The sequence below is a fragment of the Balaenoptera acutorostrata genome, chromosome 20, assembly GCF_949987535.1.
Source record: "Balaenoptera acutorostrata chromosome 20, mBalAcu1.1, whole genome shotgun sequence".
Lineage (NCBI taxonomy): Eukaryota > Metazoa > Chordata > Mammalia > Artiodactyla > Balaenopteridae > Balaenoptera > Balaenoptera acutorostrata.
This window is the reverse complement of record NC_080083.1, coordinates 63556659-63577512: the sequence shown is the minus strand read 5'-3', so window position 1 is coordinate 63577512 and position 20854 is coordinate 63556659. Positions and strand designations below refer to the sequence as shown.

At 50.8% G+C, this 20854-nt stretch overlaps 1 protein-coding gene across 3 annotated transcripts in view; it reads right to left on the bottom strand.

Moving 5' to 3' along the window:
* Positions 1–20854, bottom strand: part of PRKCA (protein kinase C alpha) — a 361713-nt gene that overhangs the window by 69223 nt on the left and 271636 nt on the right. For all 3 annotated transcript variants that reach the window (XM_057535967.1, XM_057535968.1, XM_057535969.1), the window contains exons 6-8: positions 9211–9367; positions 7996–8130; positions 7656–7752 (exon numbers count right to left, since the gene is read on the bottom strand). In XM_057535967.1, the coding sequence (XP_057391950.1) occupies positions 7656–7752; positions 7996–8130; positions 9211–9367 (389 nt within the window). The remainder of the gene's footprint in view (positions 1–7655; positions 7753–7995; positions 8131–9210; positions 9368–20854) is intronic.

Genomic DNA, 20854 nt, shown 5'->3' with positions numbered 1-20854 from the left:
CATTATTTTGACAGAAGCCATTGCTAATCCAGCTTTAGATTCTGACCAGTGGACATTCTGTAGAATCTGTTCAAACAAGTCTTCCAAATAAAATATTTCAGCCACAAAAAGCTAGTGTCACCTGTTTCCAAAATACCTGTTAAAATCAACATAGCTCCGGGATCCCAGTCTTCAGGTCACATGTTTACTACAATCCGAGACGTAAGACAACCTTGTGTTCAGAAGACAGGCCAGAGGTGCCCTGCCCCTTCACTTCCCTGGACGTCTGACCTCCGCTCACAACTTTCCAACTAACCAGAAAATCTCAATAGATTTCATTGCGACTTTTGAGATTATTACTAGAAATGTGTATTATTAAATTACTAGATAACTCAAATATCACCCCAGCTTTGTTATATCCCTGTCTCTAATATAGTTACTTGGCCATGCAAAAAAACTAGACTTATCTGCACCCAATAATGGGCTCAGAATCTTGAGGGAATCTATTTTCTGAAATCCAAGTCTCTTGGAAACAACTGATTTCTTAAGCCCGGGAAAAATACTGTACATCAGAAAGTCATGGGTTTTGCATTTCAGTCCCCATCTTGCAAGGAACTGTTTTTCTTCATTGGGAGGAATGTCTTAGACTAGCCCTGTCCAGATGTGACTTACATACGTAATTTTACATTTTCTAGTAACCGCATTAAAAAGATAAACAGGTGAAATTCATTCCAATAATATTATATTTAATACTAACATATAAACGCATAGAACACAAAGTAGAATAGAGTTATTAAATGTATATTTAACCCAATAGATCCAAAATATAATTTCAATATACAATCAACATAAAAATTATTATTAATGAGCTATTTTACGTTCTCTTCTTTTTACTGCGCCTTTGACATCCGGGGTGCGTTTCGTACTTACAGCGCGCACTTCTCAGCTCAGACGGACCTAATGAGCTATTTTACGTTCTCTTCTTTTTACTGCGCCTTTGACATCCGGGGTGCGTTTCGTACTTACAGCGCGCACGTCTCAGCTCAGACGGACCTAATGAGCTATTTTACGTTCTCTTCTTTTTACTGCGCCTTTGACATCCGGGGTGCACTTCGTACTCACAGCGCGCACTTCTCAGCTCAGACGGACCGCATTTTCAATGCTCCATGGACTCGTGTGGCCAGTGGCTGCTGAAATGGGCAGTGCAGCCCTAGAGGATTTTCAGGGTAAGGGAAAGTGCAGCTACTGCCACGTGCCACAGGAAACAGCCGAAGAAGAGACGGCCTGGGAAGCCCGTCCTCTGAAAACACCATCAAGACGGGAGAACGAGAGTTCAGCCTCAGCCTCCGGAGAGCTGAGAACGCTGGCATAATCAATGCACTGGTCTCTTCTCAGGAGTGAGGCCTTGACAGCGTTTCTAATACTCAAACAGGGGTCTGGAACGCTCTTGCCTTCTGGTAGCACCTCTTTTGCACACATAAATATAGTCTCGGAGTTCATACGTTTTTATAAACGTAAGTCAAAATTCAATTTGAATAGGTATGTCTTTTTCATATAATCAGCTTTGATAAAAGCAAAAAGGAGTCCTAGCTAACACTTACTGAGCACTCACTCTGTGTCAGGGACCAGGCTAAGCAACTTACACAAATGAACTGCTGTCATCCTCGAAGCAATTCAGTAAGTAGTACTACTATCATCCCCGTTTCATGAACAAGGAAACTATAAAGATCAGAGAGTTTAAGAATCTCACCCGACGTCACCAGAGCTAGTAAGTGGAAGAGCCAGGATGTGAAGCCCTGGAGAACGATTCCAAGTTGTATATTCTTCCTAGAATACCCTGCCCTGAGTAACCTGTCCAAGTTCAGACAAGTGGGATGGAGATGAGCGGATGTGAACCCCGGCAGGAGGTCTCCAGGGCTGGGCTCTTAACCACACGAGGCAATACCACTTCTCAGAGGAAAGCGGTACCCGTGCTCAACACAGAAAACGCCTGCAGCGTAGCCATTATCGCCTGCTCCCTGAAGGGACACGATGGGAGATGGTGGTCAAGACCACACCCCACGAGCAACTGCCCTGTTTCACACATGGTCATCAATTTCTCTCTTTTCTATAGCACTTTAAAACTATTTCCCTACAGGGAGCTCACATACTGCAATTTAAATAAATTCATCTTGTTTTCCTGAATCCTTATACTCCACGGAGTTATTTATGAAATATCACCTGCCAGCTTTCTCCTGGGGCACTACTTTCCATTATTTTCTGACAACAGAAATATTCTGACGCAGACAAAGCCCAAAGCGCGTGGCCTCTGAGCTGTCTTAATTCTGCTATGGGTGCGTCTGTTTTGCTTCTTAACTTTTTTTTTAATATTAGATTTTCACTTACGCCGGAGTGGAGCAAGGTGGGTAGCAAGTAGAGAAAGAGACGAAGGTGCTTTTAGCTTCTGATTATGTTGTTTTTTAAATTATCTAAAACAAATGATGAAAGTGACAAATCCACGACAATCAGGCAGAAGGGAAGGGTGAGGCCTCCTTTGAGGAAAGCTGCTTGACTTTTTTTTTAAACCTCAGACTCTCCAATAACTGTAACGACATGTGTGGGAGACGAGCAACCCCACAGGTAGAAATGAGTTCCTTTAAAGCCCATCGGTACCTGAGAGTCATCAAAATACAAATGAGAGGTAGTGGCAGTGATACTGGATGGAAACCTGACGAAGGTTCTCAGCTCTTCTGGCTCGGTTTCTCCCCGGGTAGAAGGGCTGGTCTTGGTGAGAATGCCCTGCCCAGGGGTGAGGGGCCAGGCCTTAGGAGAGGGCTCTGCATCAGACCCTAGGGAGGGAAGTGGTCCTCTTCCTCGCCTTCCCTTTCCTCGATTCTGGGAGAAACCCAACTCTGCAGGTAGACGTGGCCCAGCTGGCTGCGGGGAAGAGTCAGCCGACTGACAAACACAAGGCAACAATGCTCCAGCTCACTAATAACCGGGGAAACGGACAAATGCCATTAGGTCCTCGGAAAACGTTTTCAACGAGGAACAGGCGTGGTCAGAAGATACCCTTTCTTCCAACGGGTAAGGTGAATGTCGTGTAGAAGTCCCCAGGCATAGCTCGAGATGCGAAAGGTTCAGACCCCGGATGTTGTAAGAGATGAAAACAGCAGCATAGCACCCACAGAGATGCTGGGCTTTCGTGGGAGTGGATGACGTGCCTTTTCTGTTGTTGACCTCGTGAGTCATTAGCTGCCACCCTCCTGGTGATTATCCTGCCTTCCTTCCCGGTGGTTTACGGCCAGCATCTTCCAGATGTGCTCACCTGGAGTGTTGAACCAGGACCCTCAACCGAGCCCCTGAAGAAGCGCCCACGCAGACTGACTCCTCGGCGTGAGAATTCCCCTCCCCTGAAAACTGCTGAAGCCCTGTTTTGTCCAGGGATTGTCCGATCCATTGCCACTTACACGAAGTTCCCAATTTACACACATTACGTTCCAGAAATCCATGTCAATGTAAAAGAGGACAGACCTCTCCATAAAAACAATGTTCTTAAATGGCGATAAAGTTCTTACCATTAGGCCTCTATTTCATCATACGGCTGGTCTACAGAACTTAGAACGTGCCCATTATTTACAGCATGATTGCAACATGAAAATTAATTTTTTTAAGGGAAGCTCCTAAAGTTAAAAAAAAAAAGTGCCCTCAATAACCTAGTTTTTGCAATGAAACATATAGAGGAGGAAGACGTTAGGAGCTAACACTGCATAAATACGCTTTTAGAACTTCCCTACTGACTAATCTTTGAAACAATCCTGTGAAGTAAATACAGCTATTATTCCCATTTACAGTGAAGGACACACACAGGAAGGTCACATGGTTAATAAATGGTAGAACCAGGTCTGATTCTAGGGTCCACGGGCTGAGCCAGGGGCTGGAAACCCACAGGCCGGAGCTGGCCCGGCACCTGTTCTTGTAAATAGCGTTTTGTTGGAACACAACCAAATCCATTTGTTGACATCTTGTCTGAGGCTGCTTTCATGCTACGAAGGCAGAGGTGAGTAGTTGTGCCAGAGACCCCGTGCTCTGCAAAGCCGGAAGCATTTATCATGGGACCCTTCACGGAAAGTTTGTTGAGCATGGCTAACCCATCACTGGATCACCTCTGAGGGAAAGCAGACCCTCTTCCCGACCTCTGACCACAAGCCTCACCACGGGGAGCGGGGCCCAGAAGCGGGAGGAAGGAACAGGAGACCTGGATGTCCTCAACAGCGACGGGAGGTCCAGGGGGTCACTGGCCAGCACAGGGGGTTATGTTGATTTCCCAATAAGCTTCCTGCATAGTTCCCAAAAATATCTGAAGCAAGGCTCACAGGTACAGAACCTAACCTCCACAGATGGGGGGACGGTTTGCTTTATTCATTGCTGGAAACCTTATTACTGAACAAATGAACAAATATATAATTTATGTTTGTGAATCGGGGTCCACGTGTACTTTAGTTGAAGACAAACACGGAACAGGTTAAAGGCCCACGGATGCGCTGCCCGTGAATGTCACAGTCAAGGTTCTGGCTTCGACTTTTAGGCAGACGAACTCCAGTGGGACAACACATTACAGAGTAAGGTCATTTCCATCCGTCCTGGGATTCTCCTGGGCTCCTAAGAGCTTCACTCACTGATCATTCTGTTTGCCAAGATTCTAGAATCAACAATAAACTTGAAATCTTTTCCCATATTATGACCAGATAAATACTAGTGCAGTGGCTGAGTTGTAAACGCTCATTTGTTTTGATTTTTCTTTCGTAAGACAATGACTTTTGATTTCCGGGGAAGGATTCGAAAACCAGAGTTGAGTTAACTCTTCCTAGAAAACAGAGCTGGACACGGAAAGAATAACCCTATAGACTAGAGGTTCTACAATCCCACTGAGGAAGGCTTGTTCCTAACAAGACTAACTGTCGTGTTGTGTTTCAGCCGATCCTGATTCACCATGGAACTTGAAATTTTAAAGAAAACTGTACTCAGCTGAATCAAACTGGGAAAGTATCTGTACAAGAGCGGGTGTGGGGGAGAGCAGTGGGATGGAAAGCAAGCCCGAAGGCGCGTGTTATATGGAGGGAAGGGAACAGAGGGGATTCTGCAGACGCTGGGAGGTGGTCCCGCTGCGGCTGGGGGCTGAGAGGCACGAAACGAGGGCGCCTAGAGGCAGCGTCCTAACTCACAGCCTGATGCCACTGGGGCCCGTTCGGGCAGGCTGGCTGTCACCCAGGGCTGCCCCAACGTGGACCTGGCCTTCACAGCCTGGCGCACAGCAGTCTGGTGCTGGGGGAGCCCCGCAACGTCCCCATTTCCAGACCCCACCACTGGACGATCGAGGCCCTGCCTAGAATCCAACCTGCCCACTCTGAACGGCCGCACGAGAGGTGCCCCAGACTCTCAGCATCTCGGTGACGCCGTCAAGCGGCTTCCCACGCAGCCTCTTGCAGAGCGCTTTACAAATGCCCTAAGTGAGCCGCGGTGACTGGCAAAGCCTGGGGACACAGCCGGAGGGCGCTGAGAGGAAAGGCTGGAGCGTGGTCCACTGGGCGCCCCGGGCACAGCGCGCACTGAGCTGGACAGGGGAGGCCCTTCAGCAAACCCCGCGACGCCACCGCCGGGTCTGTGACGTTCACACCCCCGGGGCCGAGGACGGTGGGCAGCGCCAGGCTCAGGGCACACGGCCCCTAACCCGCCTCCGGAGAGAAGCGCTGCCCTCCAGCCTCAAGCCCTCTGGCCCAGGCCGTTTTGTTTTTGTTTTGAGTTTGGAACGCTGACCTTTGTAAAAAGCTAAACTCACCACCCAGAACAACAGGAAGGTCACTCACCAGGAAGCCACGGAAATGAAGCCTGAAACGTGCGTCAGTGTTTTTCCACCAGCAAAGAGAAGCCTCAGACGTTGCCACGAGCAACGCCACCGCGAGGCCCCAGCACCCTCCTCCCCCAGGTGCGCCCCGCACCTCCCGCGGCCCTGAGCCCCACGGCCGGTGACCTGCACCTGCACGCTGCGCGGGACGCAGGCGGGGTCTCCTTAGCCCCTGGGTTCCCCTCTGTCCCGGCACTCTCTCTAGAAGGGTTCCCTTCTCGGGGGGCGGGGGGCACGGGGCACGGGGTCAGGGAAGCAGCCCTCCTGGCAGCGTTCCAGGCGCCTGTGCTCCTGTGGCGGGGAGCCGGGGGACGGATGGTGGCGGGAAGGAAGAAGCAGTCAGACAAGAGCCACGCCTCGCAGAGGCCCCCGAAGCGCCCCCAGACCCTAGCGGGCAGCCTTGCGCTTCAAAGCCTCTAGCTTCCATAAGCCTCTTCGCAAGGAACTTCACCTCTGTTTCTTGAGAGCAGAGATTACAAGCTGGTTCTCACTGGCTGGATCCTCCCTGTGTCTAAGGCAACAGACACATGTGTGACTCACACAAAGTTCAAGCTGTAATTGGCTGCTGATACTAAACCAGATCAGAACATGCCATGTGAAAATCTGGCCTTGTGGCTTCCCTGGAAGAACTGGAAAATCCGGCAGCACGTGACCCGCTTCGAGCTCGGCCGCCGTCAGCTGGGGCCCGGGGTGGGGGTGCCGCCTGCGCTGTCCCACCCGCCCGGAGGCCCGCCGTCACCGCCGTTTATTTATATTCTCGGGGACCCATTTCACCCCTTTACGCTCTCAAGAGCACCCAGGCTCGCAGCCCCTGCCCTTAAGTGTTTGCCATCAACAGCCCTTTAACCAGGTATCGGTGACGAAGCACTTTGAACATTCTTGTGTTTTACGTCCTTTGGAACTCAGTCTCTCTGAATATGACCTGTATGCGTCTCTGGGACGGAATTTTATTTGGAAGAAGAAAACCACAGCAAGAAGGGGAGGCACACGGGAGCATCAGCCCGTTAGCGCCAACGGCGCAGGTCTCTGTACACGCGTGTGTGCACGCGTGCATCTCTTCAGGGCGGGGGAACTGCAGGGCATCCTAATGAGCCCCAGGAAGGGAAAGCTTCCCAAGGGACGGGCCAGGTACAGAGGCTCCGTGGGCTGCCGGAGTGAATCCCTCAAGCAGCCAGCGCACAGGTGATCAGAGAAACAGGGAAAAATGAAAAGCTGTGACTTGGAACGTAAGGCAGGTGCTTGGAGGAAAGAACGCTCATGAAAGGCCAAGACATCTGCTAAGTAGTGAGAAGCAGGGATCGACAGGAGGAGAAAGAGGGAAGTGGGGGATGGCAGGTGACAAAACCAGGACAGAAGGCAGACACACACCCAGGGGGAGGATGAGAAAGAGCTGCCTTTCCCAATGATCTGCAGCGAAAATTAAGCTTCTGGCCTGATAATGACACCTGAACAGCCTCCCAGGTTAAGGCCCAGGTGACTTTCTGCCCACCTGGAGGAGGCTAGATCGGGGCCGTCTCCCCGCTGATGCCAAACCGATTCCTTACACAGGAACCAACCACGCTCACTTCTGGGCTGTTTCCAAGCTCCCTTCTCTAAACAATAAAAGCCACAGAATGTCAACAGCTTGCAAAAGGAAGGTGGATTACACAACATTTATGCCTTTACATAAAGAACAAGATTAACATTTAAATGACTGTCTGCCTTCCAGACCTGTGATCACAAAAATCTGGCCCTCCCTGGAGTGAAGCTTTCTAAACGGAAAGGTGATTGAGTCATTGTGTTGTCTCCTCACCTCGAATTTCTGCCTGAGCTCCATGTTTCCTTCTTCATCACCTTCTGGGATGGGCACATTGTAGTACTCACCTTCCTCTTGGTTCAGCAACTTGTACCTTTCAGAGACAGGGGAAAGGAGGGGGTGAGCCCCACGCTGGCTCCACCCAGGTTCACCCCGCACCCCAAGGCTCTAGTCCAGCTGTTTCTGAAATGCATCCCCCGGGGAGACGGTACCCAGGTAACTTCATAATCAACAGTCACTTTGGACTTAAACCGGCCCGTTTCCTGAACCTCTAGATGCGCTAATATTTTCAGACAATTAACTCTTGGCTCACACAGACACACTCGGGCTTCCTCACCATCCACTGGCCGGCATCTTCATCAGCTCCGAGACTCCGAAGGAAAGGGACCCCATGAAGTCGTTCCGGGTGGTTCGATCCCAGTCCCAGATCTCTACGGACAGTCGTCGGTCTTTATCTGAAGGTTTTAATTTGCTACGAAAGAACACACACACACACACACACACACACACACACACACACACATGGTTACCTTGATCATGATTTTGGGGGAGATATCGCATGCTCATGTTCTGAGCCTGAGATTCAAAAAAATAGTGTATTCAATTCTCTTCCTGTGGTTCTCCATCATCAACAAAGTACCAGCCCCTTGGCAAACGAGGCTCTAAACTAGGGGTTAGCAAACTATGAGCCAAGGGCCAAATCAGGCTCACTGCTTGCTTTTGTAAATAAAGTTTTATTGGAATACAGTCATGGCCATTTGTTGAGACACATATTGTCTATGGCTGCTTTGAACCTAGAACAGCATAGCTGTGCACCTGCAACAGAGACTGTGTGACCCATGAGGTATAAACTATTACCATCCAGCCCTTCACAGAGCAAAGCTGGACAGCCTCTGATCTATATCCTAGACAGCTACCTTCCGGTTGTGCACAAATGCTTCCTGTGTTCTCCTCTACAAAGAGGACCTCTTGCTTGTGCTCAGCTGCACTCAGTGCTTTCTTGCTCCTGACTTGCTTATGCCACTCCCTCCTCCCACCCCCTCCTCCCACCTTTCCCTCCTCCCATCTCTGCCTCTGAAATCCTCACATTCCTTTCACATCCACTTTAAATGGCACCTTCTCCAGGAAGTCTTCCCTGCTTAGACATAAGGATAATCTTCCCATTTCAGTGGCAACAGCAGCTTCTATGGTACTCACTTACTGCATGTTTTTAAAATTATTACTTAAACTCTTACCTACACCCTCTTCTAACCCTTAAAAAAAACCTAAGTCCATCAAGAGGTGGGACACACTATACATTTTTATATCATCTGTAATGCAAGAGAATTTTGTTGTACAGAAGTTACTGATGGTAATTTGGGGCCTGCATCATGTAAGTCTTGGTAAACCGAGTTTCTATCCATCAGACAGGGGTGACCACAGCTACCTCTCTAGCAGCCGTAGAAGAAGGGCTTAGGGATGAAGCAATGTTTAAAGACGTTTATGAAGCCCAGCTCATCACTGCTAACAATGTGAGGGAGGAAAGCCATCAGGAAGAAAGGATTCAACTTACAATGTAAAGGACTCATTCCACTGGGGGTTCAGTGTGGAACGGATGGTTTTGGTTTTTTGTTTGCTTTCGTTCTTGGGGTCAGGAATAAGCTTCAGCTTCACATAAGGATCTGAAAGCCCATTTGGATCCATAGGGATGAGATTTTTTGCATCTCGTACTGTGAAGAGAGAAGGAAGAAAGATCCAATGTTACAAAAAGAGAACAGACCCTCGTTGCCGTGTGTCCTGCGTCAGGACCCAGCTGATCGAGAGACGTCAAGATGGTGTTGAAGGGAGAGGAGGTGTGGATCAAAGCCTCTGACCCTCAGCACGAGCGGAGCTGCCCACGGCCGCCCCTGCCGGGGGAACGGGCGCTGGGGAGGCCCCTGTGGTCAAGCCTTGAGACTCGGCATCAGCCTGGTCCGGCAGCACCTGGGACACCTGGGTCATACCCCAAACCTGGTGAAGCAGAATCTGCAGCGTAGTGAGACTCCCAGGGGCCACTGGCAGCCCCCCTCCGGGGGAACTGGCCCGCCTCCCCACCCAAGCGACCGGCAGACCAGTCCACGGCCCGGCGGCACTTGAACTCCTAGAAGAAGTCATCCCTTCCCTTTGTAAAGGCTGGTGGCTTCGAAGTCGGCGGTGCGTTAGAATCGCGCGGGAGGGGGTTTGGAAATTCCAACGCTCACAGCTAACTTAGACTCTCTAGTTGGGGGAGGGGGGCAAGTTTTTAGACGTTCCAGGTGAACCTTGTGCAGCAGGGGCTAAAGGTACCGGTGCACAGGCAGTGACGCAGGAGGTGCCTCACAGGGGCTACAGCCTGACACCAAGGGCAGGCCCACCTTCCAGCAGCACCTGGGGCGGCACCTGGGCACCGAGGAGACACACAGACTCACGGCCCCCACTCCAGAATTTCAGACTCTGAAGCGTTTCCTAAGACTCCAGGTGACCCCAACGTACATTCTAGATTGAGAAGCACTCATGTGCAAATGCAAAATAACGAGGAGGAAAGGCTGCTTCACCCGCAGAGGAAGGCAGGCTCAGAGGTGCAGCTGGCGGAGGCTCGTGACAGTGGGAGGGTGAAGCCCCTGCCTGTCAATCACCCATCACTCTGACAAGACGGGACAGAGGCCGGAGCCCGCACACCGACGTCTTCCTCACCCTCTTCCCCAGCGTGGCTGAAACCTCCCATCATCCGGGCCCCTGACGAGCCGGCTGCCATGGGGACACATGCACCTGGGACCAGGATCTCCAGGCCAGCGACTTCCACAGTGCAGCTCCCAGACCAGCAGTGCCGGCATCACCGGCTGAGTCAGAACTTGGGCGGAGGGTGCGGTCGGGCGACCTGTGCCTACCAAGCCTCCGGGGGACTCTGAGGGAAAGCTGGCGGACCACTGCTCCAGCCCGTTGGCATAGACGGTCAGCTTAGTTTGATTGTTCAATGAGGGGTTCGGAAGAATTTCAGAAGAAGGTGCTAGCGTTGGCAGTGGGCAGGGATAGAGGGGGATGGAAGGGTGCTAAAGACACTGGGTCTCCGGGCAGAGCCCTAAGGGCAGAAGTCACAGAGGAGCGTTGCCCGAATGCCTGGGGACACGCTGAGTGCTGTCACCTTCCTTGCCTGGAAGTCTTGGCACAGGAAGGTGACAGCTGGGACCGTATTCTAATGGTCTGAGGGGCAGTGAGCTGGCTCAGGGCGACAAGCCACAGAGAAGCCGGCTGTGTGTTCCTCGTACACCACTTACGCCCTCCAAGGATTTTTCCCCATGAGACAGTACCTAACCTTATCCAGCTGGCAGGGGACAGAACAGAAGCAAGTACGCACCCCGGGATCTGTAGCTCAGCCGACCTGCTTCCAAATCCCACCTCCATCGTGTAACCCCAAGTACTGGAAACTTAAGCTCAAGAGCCTCTGTTTCTTCATCTAGAAAAGTGAACAGGGGCATATTTCCAGTGGTACAGGATTGTTGGGAGAATGAAACAATGTGTATAAAATGCCTTATACTGTTGGCAACTTGGAAAATGGTGGAGGAAGAAAAAGACTGCACGATGTGAGCACGCACGACGCCCCAGACACAGTGTTTCGGCCTCATCCCTCTGCCCACAATTTCAAAATCTTTAGTGAGGTAGGAGGTCTCCAGGGGCCCTGGCCACCTGAGAATCCCCCCAAGCTCATGGAGGTTTTAACGCAACGCAGAATAAAACAGCAACCTGAGCATCACAAAAGATGAAAAATTTGAGCATAAAAATGAAGTTCTCCCACAGAGAATGGGAAGGGCTAAAAGGTTGTCTCCAATCGAGCACTGGAATGAGAATCAGATGCTTTTTAAAAGGCAGAACAAAGCTCCGGAACACCTAACACGGAGGCGACATCCCAGATGAACTAACGAGGAACCGTCAAGGCTGCCAGGAGTCCTGCCAGCTGCAGAATGAGCGTGGGCCCCGGCTTCTCCATCCAGAAGTGAGAGTCCTGACGGCCGGCACACACACAGTCATCTACGGCCTGTGTCTTCTGAATGGCGATGAGTTAAAGTCTCGATGGGATTAAAGCTGTGGGCTTCCTACTGAAATACTATCATTTAAGTTGAAAACAAACAGCATCATCAATTCCAGCTGTCACCGAAGTAGACGGTGGGTCCAAATTTCAATTTCTTAGCGTAGCAGAGAACAGCCCACCTGCCGGGACGCCTGAATCGGGATTGGGAGCCACTAGCTCGGGGGCCCATCTGCTCGGAATGTGGGCTCGGGGACCAGGCCACCTGTGTTTGGGTTCTGGCTCTGCTGCTTTGTGGTTGTGAAACCCTGGCAATAGATTTAACCTTCCCGTGCCTCGGTCTCCTCATCTGGAAAAGTATGAGAATTATATACGTTCCTACATATAGGGTGCTTGGAACAGTGACAGGCACACAGTAAGAACCCAATAATGATTATTATCCTTGTTGTTGCTGATGAAAGTTTCTGGCAGAGAACAGAACCCCGAACGTTTAGACGTTCAGAAACTGGCCTGAGAGCTTGTGAACAGGCAGGCGAATGCTGTGAAGAACTGTGTGATGCCTCGGCATTCGCTGTTTCAGAATGAAAGTCTGTTGTCATTCTAGAACTTTAATAGAAATATAGAATATAATTATGTGACCATCTTTTGGCTTGAGGTGCCTATTGTGAAAGGATTGGATGTCAAGCCCAGCCTTGAGAAAAAGCAACCTGGGGTTGAAAGATTACATAATTTCCTGATAATGTTAAGAGTTCACTTCTGGACCAAATCCATTGAAATAAGATGATGGAGACTGAGAAATACCTCCACGGCACCCCAGAGATGCCTGATAGAGGCGGCCAGGTGAGCCCAGGACATGTGAGTTTTGAATCAAGTGTCCAGGCGTACGGGAGGGGTCTCGTCGTGAGCTCTGGACCGGACAGCCCTCGCCAGACTGGGGAGTCTACATCGGAGGTGTCCCAGCGTAGACGGAACAGCCAACACTTAGGAAGGGAGCCAGCACCTGCCTGACGGGAAAGCAGAGGTGAGGATGCAGGACAGCGGGCAGGAGGAGTGACCGCCAGGCTTTCTCAGAGAGGCAAGCCACGCCCACAAAGACCCGTAGCCAGGGATTGTCTAAGGCACGTCTGAGGACGCACAGTGACGGTCAGGCTCAGCGTGCTGGCGCAGAGGCCGCAGACGGTGGCTGACCGCTCAGGCGCAGGATAACTTAGCGGCCAGGAGTGGGGGCAGCTGGCTTCACACCTGTGCTCTAGGGCTGATTAGCTGTATGACTCGGGACAAGTTACCCCACTTCTCAGTTTGTTCATCTGCAAAACAGGAACAATAACAGTGTCTGTCTCACAGCGTTGCTGTGAAGATTAAGTGAGTTAATACGCGTCAAGTATAGAGAAGAGGACCCGGAGCGTGGGAGCTGTGGCCTAAGCACTGGCCATCACTGCTCGTGTTAAACAGTGTTTGCTACCTTTAACGTCATCGTCACCACCACCGTGCCACCTGGCCCTCCTGTCAGTCCAGGAAGCAGGGCTGTCTCCCCAGGGTAAAGAAACCAAGCTTCCTAAAAGGACAGTTCATAGAGCATGGAGTTTCCAGACCTCAGGGTCAGGCCAAAGTTCAATAGTCAGCTCTTAGTTGTTCCAAAATAGCTTGGGATTAAAAAAACAAAAAAAAACAAAAAACCCCAATTCAATGCAATCCTTGATCCATTCAGAGAATGGTCCAGATGGTCTCCTGATCCCAAGAATATATGCAGTGTAAATTATCAAGTGTGATAATACAATAGACACCCACGAGCTCATCACCTAACGTAAAAGCCAACACCCCTGAACCCACCTAGAGCCCCCCCATCCCACCTGCCTGCCTCCTTGGGGGTTTTTAACTTCACGCTGAGGTCACCTTAGGGCACTCCGGCCGGGCACGGGGCAAGGGGAGGCTCTGAAGGCTTATAAAGCGAAAGCTTTGTCGAGGACACAGCTGCATCCCCTGCGCCCGCGGACGGGACTGGTCTTCACTGACGCACAGTGACCTTGTCCATCACAGAGTTCATATCTGGGCGGGGACACTGGTGATGCACAAAGAGGTGCCTTCAGATTCAAGGACCACGCAGCCCTTCAAATGATCTGTTTTGCTTTAGAAAATAATTCTCTGATTTTAGCGCCTTCTTTCCTCCCTCTAAGAGCACGCCTGTTCATGGCATCTGTTTAAAAAGCCAACAAGCACAAAGGTTCAGAACAGGGACTTGCTGTGAACGTCAGGCTTGTTCAGTGTGTGCAGACCCTGTGATCCCCTCCCACCTCCAACCTCGCTCCACAGCAAAGGCAAGAGTAAATGAAATTCTATAATCCTACCCCACAGCACGTAAAAGCAAAAGTTATGTTTTCCGACACTACCAGAAACCCCCCACAAACTCTTCTTTGTTTAAAGTTACCAAGAGCAAAAGAGATGTGCATGCAAACATGCCGGGGGGACAGGCAAGGGCAGAAAACAGGCGAAGGGTCAGCGTCTGTGGACACATGAACCTGGCGTCATTTGCCATCAGGCAGCAGAGGGACGGAGGCCCCCAACTCCATGAACCACGTCCTCAAACATAGAGCACTAACTTTGATAATTATTAGACAGCCATAGCGCCTTCTTCCAGAGAGCTCTAGACCTGTAAGTTAATTTCTTATAAAAATACGATCGCACTTGAATGTAAGTTTAACGACAGAGAAATCTGATGGGTTATTTCATTCCTGAGAGATTCACCTCCAGCGAGAAGGCGGATATGGGTCTGGGGGTGTGCGTGGTCTGTCATTTCTCCATCGAGAACGGCTGGCCTTGACCACATGGCATGCAGGGTGTAGCTGGTCCCTGACTCTCTGCTTCCTGGGAAGCTAGTGGACATGGCGGTGATGGGAAGGGACCGCGTCCCTGGGGAGACCACTGCACGGCAGGCGCTGGTGTGAGCCCTTCACGCTCCCGCAAGCCCATCTGTAGATGGGGACTCAGAGGCAGAGAGAGCTGTTACAACCTGCTTGCTACACAAAGCCAACAGGCGGCCAAGCCGGGGATGGCTCGCGATCGTGTAAAAGCCAGCTTTCCCTTGTTATTGGATAAAACTGACTCGGTCCAGACAAAGTCCCAGGGGAGAGGTAGTAAAATTGGCCTCAGCTTCTCCCAGGAGGATGGGGAGGAAGCAAAGAGACCACAGAGGCCTCCACTGGAAGGAGGGAGGCGGCCGAGCGTGGAGGGTTAAGTGAACACACGTAGGGTCGAGCTGTGGACATGGCCCAGAGGGGCTGGTAGGAAGGAGAGTAAAGCTGTACGACTCCGTTTCTGCTTTGGTGCCTTGACCTTAGCTAAGGCGGCTGTGGCACCTGATTAAAAGACGTGAGTGCAGTGGTTTCTAGGGTACAATTCTAAAATCACTTAGTACGCTGGGGTGTTCTGGTTACTAAGTGGTCTCTACAGCTGGGCCTCTGGGACAGGCTGACATCAGCCTAAGAACTGACAGGCCAGCGCCTGGACCAAGTAAGACCACAATGTCCCCAAGACTTGGGGCCTGAAAGCATCCAGCGCTCATGACACTGAGGAGGCCACAGGGGAAACTCTGCCCACCCACACGCAGGAACGATGCTGTGTGCCAATAAAGCTTTATTTAAAAGAACCAGGCTGTGGGTCAGATCCGGCCCTCAAGCCACAGTTCGTGGATCCCTGACACAGAGCCAAGGCCACCATCCCCCCACCAACACAGCGAATGTCTGACGAGAGACTGACCCGGGAGAGGAGCCTCTGGTCCCTTCTGGCTCCTTCTGAGCCCTGTGAACTCTGACCTTGTCCTAAAGCTTGGGAGGGTCCCGGGCTGGGGCTGAGAAGAGACAGCGTGTCCCCTAACAGGAACCAGAGTTCACCTGTGTCCTCTGTTCGTCACATCCTGTCCTAGAACCTTGGGAGACAGACATCTCTCACGTGTACGCGTGCCTGATTCCTCCCCGCCCAGGCTGAAGGAGGCTTTTAGGTCTGCACAGGAGTCTCTGCTCTCCTAGACAAACCAGATTTGCAGCCTCCTTGGGTGTCCTGACCTGCTGCAACTTGCCAGCCCCGCCCCCCAGCCCGGTCACACCCCAGTGCAAACAGTGAGCTTGATAAGGCATCAATGGGGCCATTGTGGAATCAGGCAACAGCTTCTCTGGAAGTGGGAATTTTAAAGGAATGTGTGCTCATGAGCCCTGGATGCAAACCAGCGGATCCAGTGGAGGAGCGACCAGCACGGACAGGCCCCTGGGCTTCCCACTCCAGCGGGCTGGGCTCGCAGAGCTAAGGGCTTGTCCTGCTGAGAACATCTCCCTCCGGGCAGCCCAGGGGGCCTCGTTCAGGAGCGTCTCAAGCACCAATGGGCCGCATCAGATAGAAAAAGGGGAAAAGCCCTCCCACCAGGTCGAGCAGCTCCGAAGCCCAGCCCCACCAGAGAGCTCCTTCCCCGGTCACGGAACTAGGAAGGACACCCTGTTCCCAAGGCTTGTTTTTGTCTCTCCTTCGGGCCTCCACTGACGCTGCTGCAAGAGGAGAAGCCGTGTCTCAGTCTGTCAGTTCTGCACCAGAAGCCAGAACTCGCGGCAAATTCTGCTGGGGAGACTGGTGGGCGACAGATTGCTTCCGGAACAGGATGCACCGAACGTCCTTTGCACGAGACGTTTCGGGGGTGGCCAAGCTGTCTAGCAGCAGGCACGGTGCCAGGCCAGGATCTGAGCTTCTTGAGCCGTCAGGGGGATAAGCCCCGGCCAGTGTGGGCAGGTCCCAGGTGGAGCTCGGGGCCCCGGGAAGGGCCAGGACCCGCCAGGCCATAGGCCGTCGGGTGGCCCAGAAGGTCACCGCGGAGGCAGGGCGAGGGCAGGCTCGGCTGGCACGAGGGGCGGGCGCAGAGGGCGAAAGCACCCGAGTCCTCCCTGGCGCACACGGGTGTCCACGGTGCTGGGTGACACGGCCACCTGACAGCACCCTGGACCACAGTCTTCCTTCTCTTTAAGCCACAAGCTCCCTGAACACAGGATTACAGTCTTACGACAGTTTTCGGGCACCCATGGGCCCTGGGTTGGGGACCCTTGCTGGATGCCTTCAGAGCCAGTGTCCCAAGGACAGAGGGACCTTCCTTTCTCCACACCCCTCAGGACCTGTGTCTAAGGGAGAGGGAGTGTCCCTCTGGGGGGACTCCTACTTTGCCGGGGGCGGGCAGGGGTCCGGAGCAGCCCTCGCGATGGGCAGTGAGGATGGGCTGGGACCGCTCCTGGACGGGAAGGAGGCCTTAGTGGGGAGGGCTGCCCATGGGCCGCGCGGGTCTCCATGAACTCACGGGTGCCCCTAGTGGCCACGCTTGATCTGGCGGAAGAAGGCCATTTCGCCAGCAGTGAAGGGTGGAGACGTGGCGGATGGGAGCTGACGGGGGCTCATGGGATTGGTCACTAGGGCGGTTTACGAGGACACACAGAAGTCACAGCGTTCCCTCACAAACGGATCAGGACGAAGAGATTTTTCAATCACAGCTTGAGTGACACAGTTATTTTTGAGGCTCCTAACCCAGAAAAGAGGTCCACAGCCTCCATTCTCTGTTATTTACTTTAACATTTCTATCTCAGTTTTAGGGACACTCCACACCCGGTTCCACATTCACCTGGTGACGGTGGCAAGACTGGAGCTGGCCCCGGTCCGGACGGGTGGATTGTTGAGTTTGTTAAACAGCTAACCGCACCCAACCCATCGCGCTTACCGCTAACCCCACCATGATACTCCCTCCACGCCGAGGAGGCCCATCGTTTTGCTCCTGATGATTTTGAAGCCCTACTGCCTAGAGGAGCTCCGTGACACACGCTCAGTAACTGTTCCCTAAATCGTCGAATCTCCACGCCACCCTTGCCCCGTGCTCCTGGGCCACCCGGGGTCCACGCTCCATCCATCCCTCCCAGGGCTACAGCCCTGACCCGGGCACCAGACCCACCTTCTCGGACCTTCCCTACCCCGCCCGCCTGGCCCACCGGAGCTTCATCTCTACAGACTTCGCAGCAACTCGAGAGCAGGGGCTGCACCAAGCCCCACCTGGTGTCCCCCTCACCTGGTCAACACAACCTGCGAGAGCCCCGGGGATCCTCGTCGGGCTGAGAAGCTAAAGCAGACTGGAACGCTGGCAAACGCCGCGTCTCCGGGCTGCAGTTCATAACGTGTCCATCTGGAGGGACTCTCGGACAAGGAAAAACCTCACAGGTCTTTTCAATGGAGAATAAAGCCGGGCCAAAAGGAGGCGGACACTTTTCAGAAAACGTTAACTGCTCTGAAGAAAGGGTCACTGAGCCACAAAGGCTAAAAGACATGACACGGCCCCAGGTTTCAGGGGAAACATACCGGAAAGGACCACTTACACTCGGGAAAGGGCCATTCTCATGCAGAACTTCTCTGGATTTCAGGAATAAAAGGCAAAGGTGTCATCAGCCACAACGAACCATTTTTGACTGAGTAACAGTCAAAACTGTGATTCTGTGAACAAACTGGGCTCCTGGTGCTGTTGGCTTTGCTCCATCTGATCTAATTACGATGCGTCAAGTCTGCTGACACCGTCTGTGTCAAAACCCGCACAATTCCGGATCTGATCTCTTCCATGTTAAGAAAATGTGACCCATACGTTTTGTCCTATTTGCTTCCATTATGGCCAAAGACAAAGGCGAGAAAAATGGGCTACACTAAAAATACAGCTGCTCAGCCCTCCCCCAATCTGTACATACATCCGGATTCTGGGACCCTCACTATCTCCCACTTCAGGACCCATTCACTGAATGTTCTGTTTCATTGGTGAGACTCACTGTTTGGTGACAAGAATGTAATTTCTGTCCCAGGAAATCCAGTGGCATTCAATACCAGAAAACTCGAGTCAGCAACTCTTCAACCAAAATCCCATAAAACTTATGAAAGAGAACCTAGAGGAGTTTGGTGTGAGAAGAGAAAAAGCAACTTCTCGTCCTTGGAAAAGAATCATAAGTATTTCACTACTTTTCCTCTTCTGGTTAGTGGAAAATAATTGCTATTAAAGTTCTATAACCTCTATGTTCCAAAAGGAAATGGAATCTGGTTGTGAGAGAAATAATATTTTCTAGGTTATGAGAGCCCCAAATGATTCTGTATAAACAATGTCAGAAGGTTTTAAGAAACACTTATTTTCCTTATTATGAGAAGAATGGATATACTCATCGTTCAAAAACTGAAACACATAAAAGTATAAAGAAGAAAATTAACATCACCTATACTTCCACTGTAAAAGAGCACTGCTGTTGGCATATTTACTGCCGGGCTCTTTGCTCTGCATATATCTATACTGAAATGTTTATTTTTATAGAATTCCTATCTAGGAACACAGTTTTAGAAACTGCCTTTATAACATAACAAGGCCTGTTTTGAAAGCATTTTAAATGCCTGACATCCCATTTTCCAGCTATATCATAATTTATTTGATCAATTCCCTGTTTCAGGCCATCTATATAGCTACAATTCTTCTCCTTTGTATAAACAGCATGGCAACAGATCATCTTCATGCATAAATATCCATCTGAATTTGGTTTCTTCCTCAGGCTACATTATTATTAGAAGTGGATCAAAGGGAATAAAATCATTCGAGACTCTGACACGTATTGCCCCATCACTCCCCCAAAGTCATACCAAGGTTTTATGAAGGGTGGGGGGATAAAAATTAACAATAACCCTGTAATTGTGGCTTCTTTATTTTTGAAGTTTAACTCCCCCCCCTCCCAGATACGGTTATTCGGCCATTAATATTTCTTTTTTGTGGGGACAGAAGTTTAAAATAACATCGTAATTTTGGCTTCCTTGGTTATTTTTGAGGTGTGACTTTTTTCCCCTGCTATGTTATTCGGCCATTAGTGTTTCTTTTTCTTTGACTTCCTCCTTGTTCAAGTTTCCTACACGGTGTTAAAGAATTTTCCTACCAGGTCAGAAGAGTTCTTCAGACATGAAGGAATGGTAACAGCCCTGTGTCATGTTTGCTGCAAACTTCACTTAGATTTCATGCTTCTAGAAACACAGCAGCTTAAGTTTTTATACAGTTAAATCTGTCAAAAATTTCCTGTTTTGGGCTTCCCTGGTGGCGCAGTGGTTGAGAATCTGCCTGCTAATGCAGGGGACACGGGTTCGAGCCCTGGTCTGGGAAGATCCCACATGCCACGGAGCAACTGGGCCCGTGAGCCACAACTACTGAGCCTGCACATCTGGAGCTTGTGCTCCACAACAAGAGAGGCCGCGATAGTGAGAGGCCCGCGCACCGCGATGAAGAGTGGCCCTCGCTTGCCGCAACTAGAGAAAGCCCTTGCACAGAAACGAAGACCCAACACAGCCAAAAATAAATGAATAAATAAATAAATAATAAAAAAATAAAGGAATTCCTTTAACAAAAAAAAAAAAATTTCCTGTTTTATTTCTTCCATTTCTTTCACATTCAGAAAATCCTTGCCTTTTCTGAGGTTAGCCAAATATTAACTTACGTTTTATTATTTTGTTTCTTTTTTTATATTCAACTTTTAAGTCCATTGGAAATTTATTTTGGTGTACAGTGTGAGGCAAGATCTAATTTACTTTTTTCTTCCAAATGTTTAGACAACTTTCCCAACAACATTCGTGAAATAAGCCATCTCTTCTCCATTGGATCAAGTGGCTTCTGCTTGTTGATATTAGGCCATCTCTTGTGTCATATTCAACTTTCTGGTAATTCCTGCAACAAGCCGGCACTTTAAATTGCTCGAGATTTCCAACACGTTTTGAAATACAGCCTTTTGCATCCAGGTGCCTCGTTTCCTGACTCAGGGCAATTCCACTTCAGCTGCCCTTTTTCTGTTCGCCTGAAAAATTTCTGTCCATTCTTTATTCTTAGTGTTCATGGGTCATTTTGCTTTATGCTGATGGGGTTCAGGACACCCCACCCCCAAAAGAGGACACCTTGGCAGACTGCACACTTCCAGCTGAAGGAATCTGAGAAACGGCAGGTGCGGGAAGGGGGTGCTGACCTTTCCCGTCTCCCCTGAAGCAGGTCTTCAGACCCTCACGTGAGAAGTGTCCTCCCCAAACCTGGAGGAGAGGGGCATCCTTACCTCCGGACAGCGGACCACTGGGAGGGATGCGGATGGACAGGCCTCACGAAGCACCCACC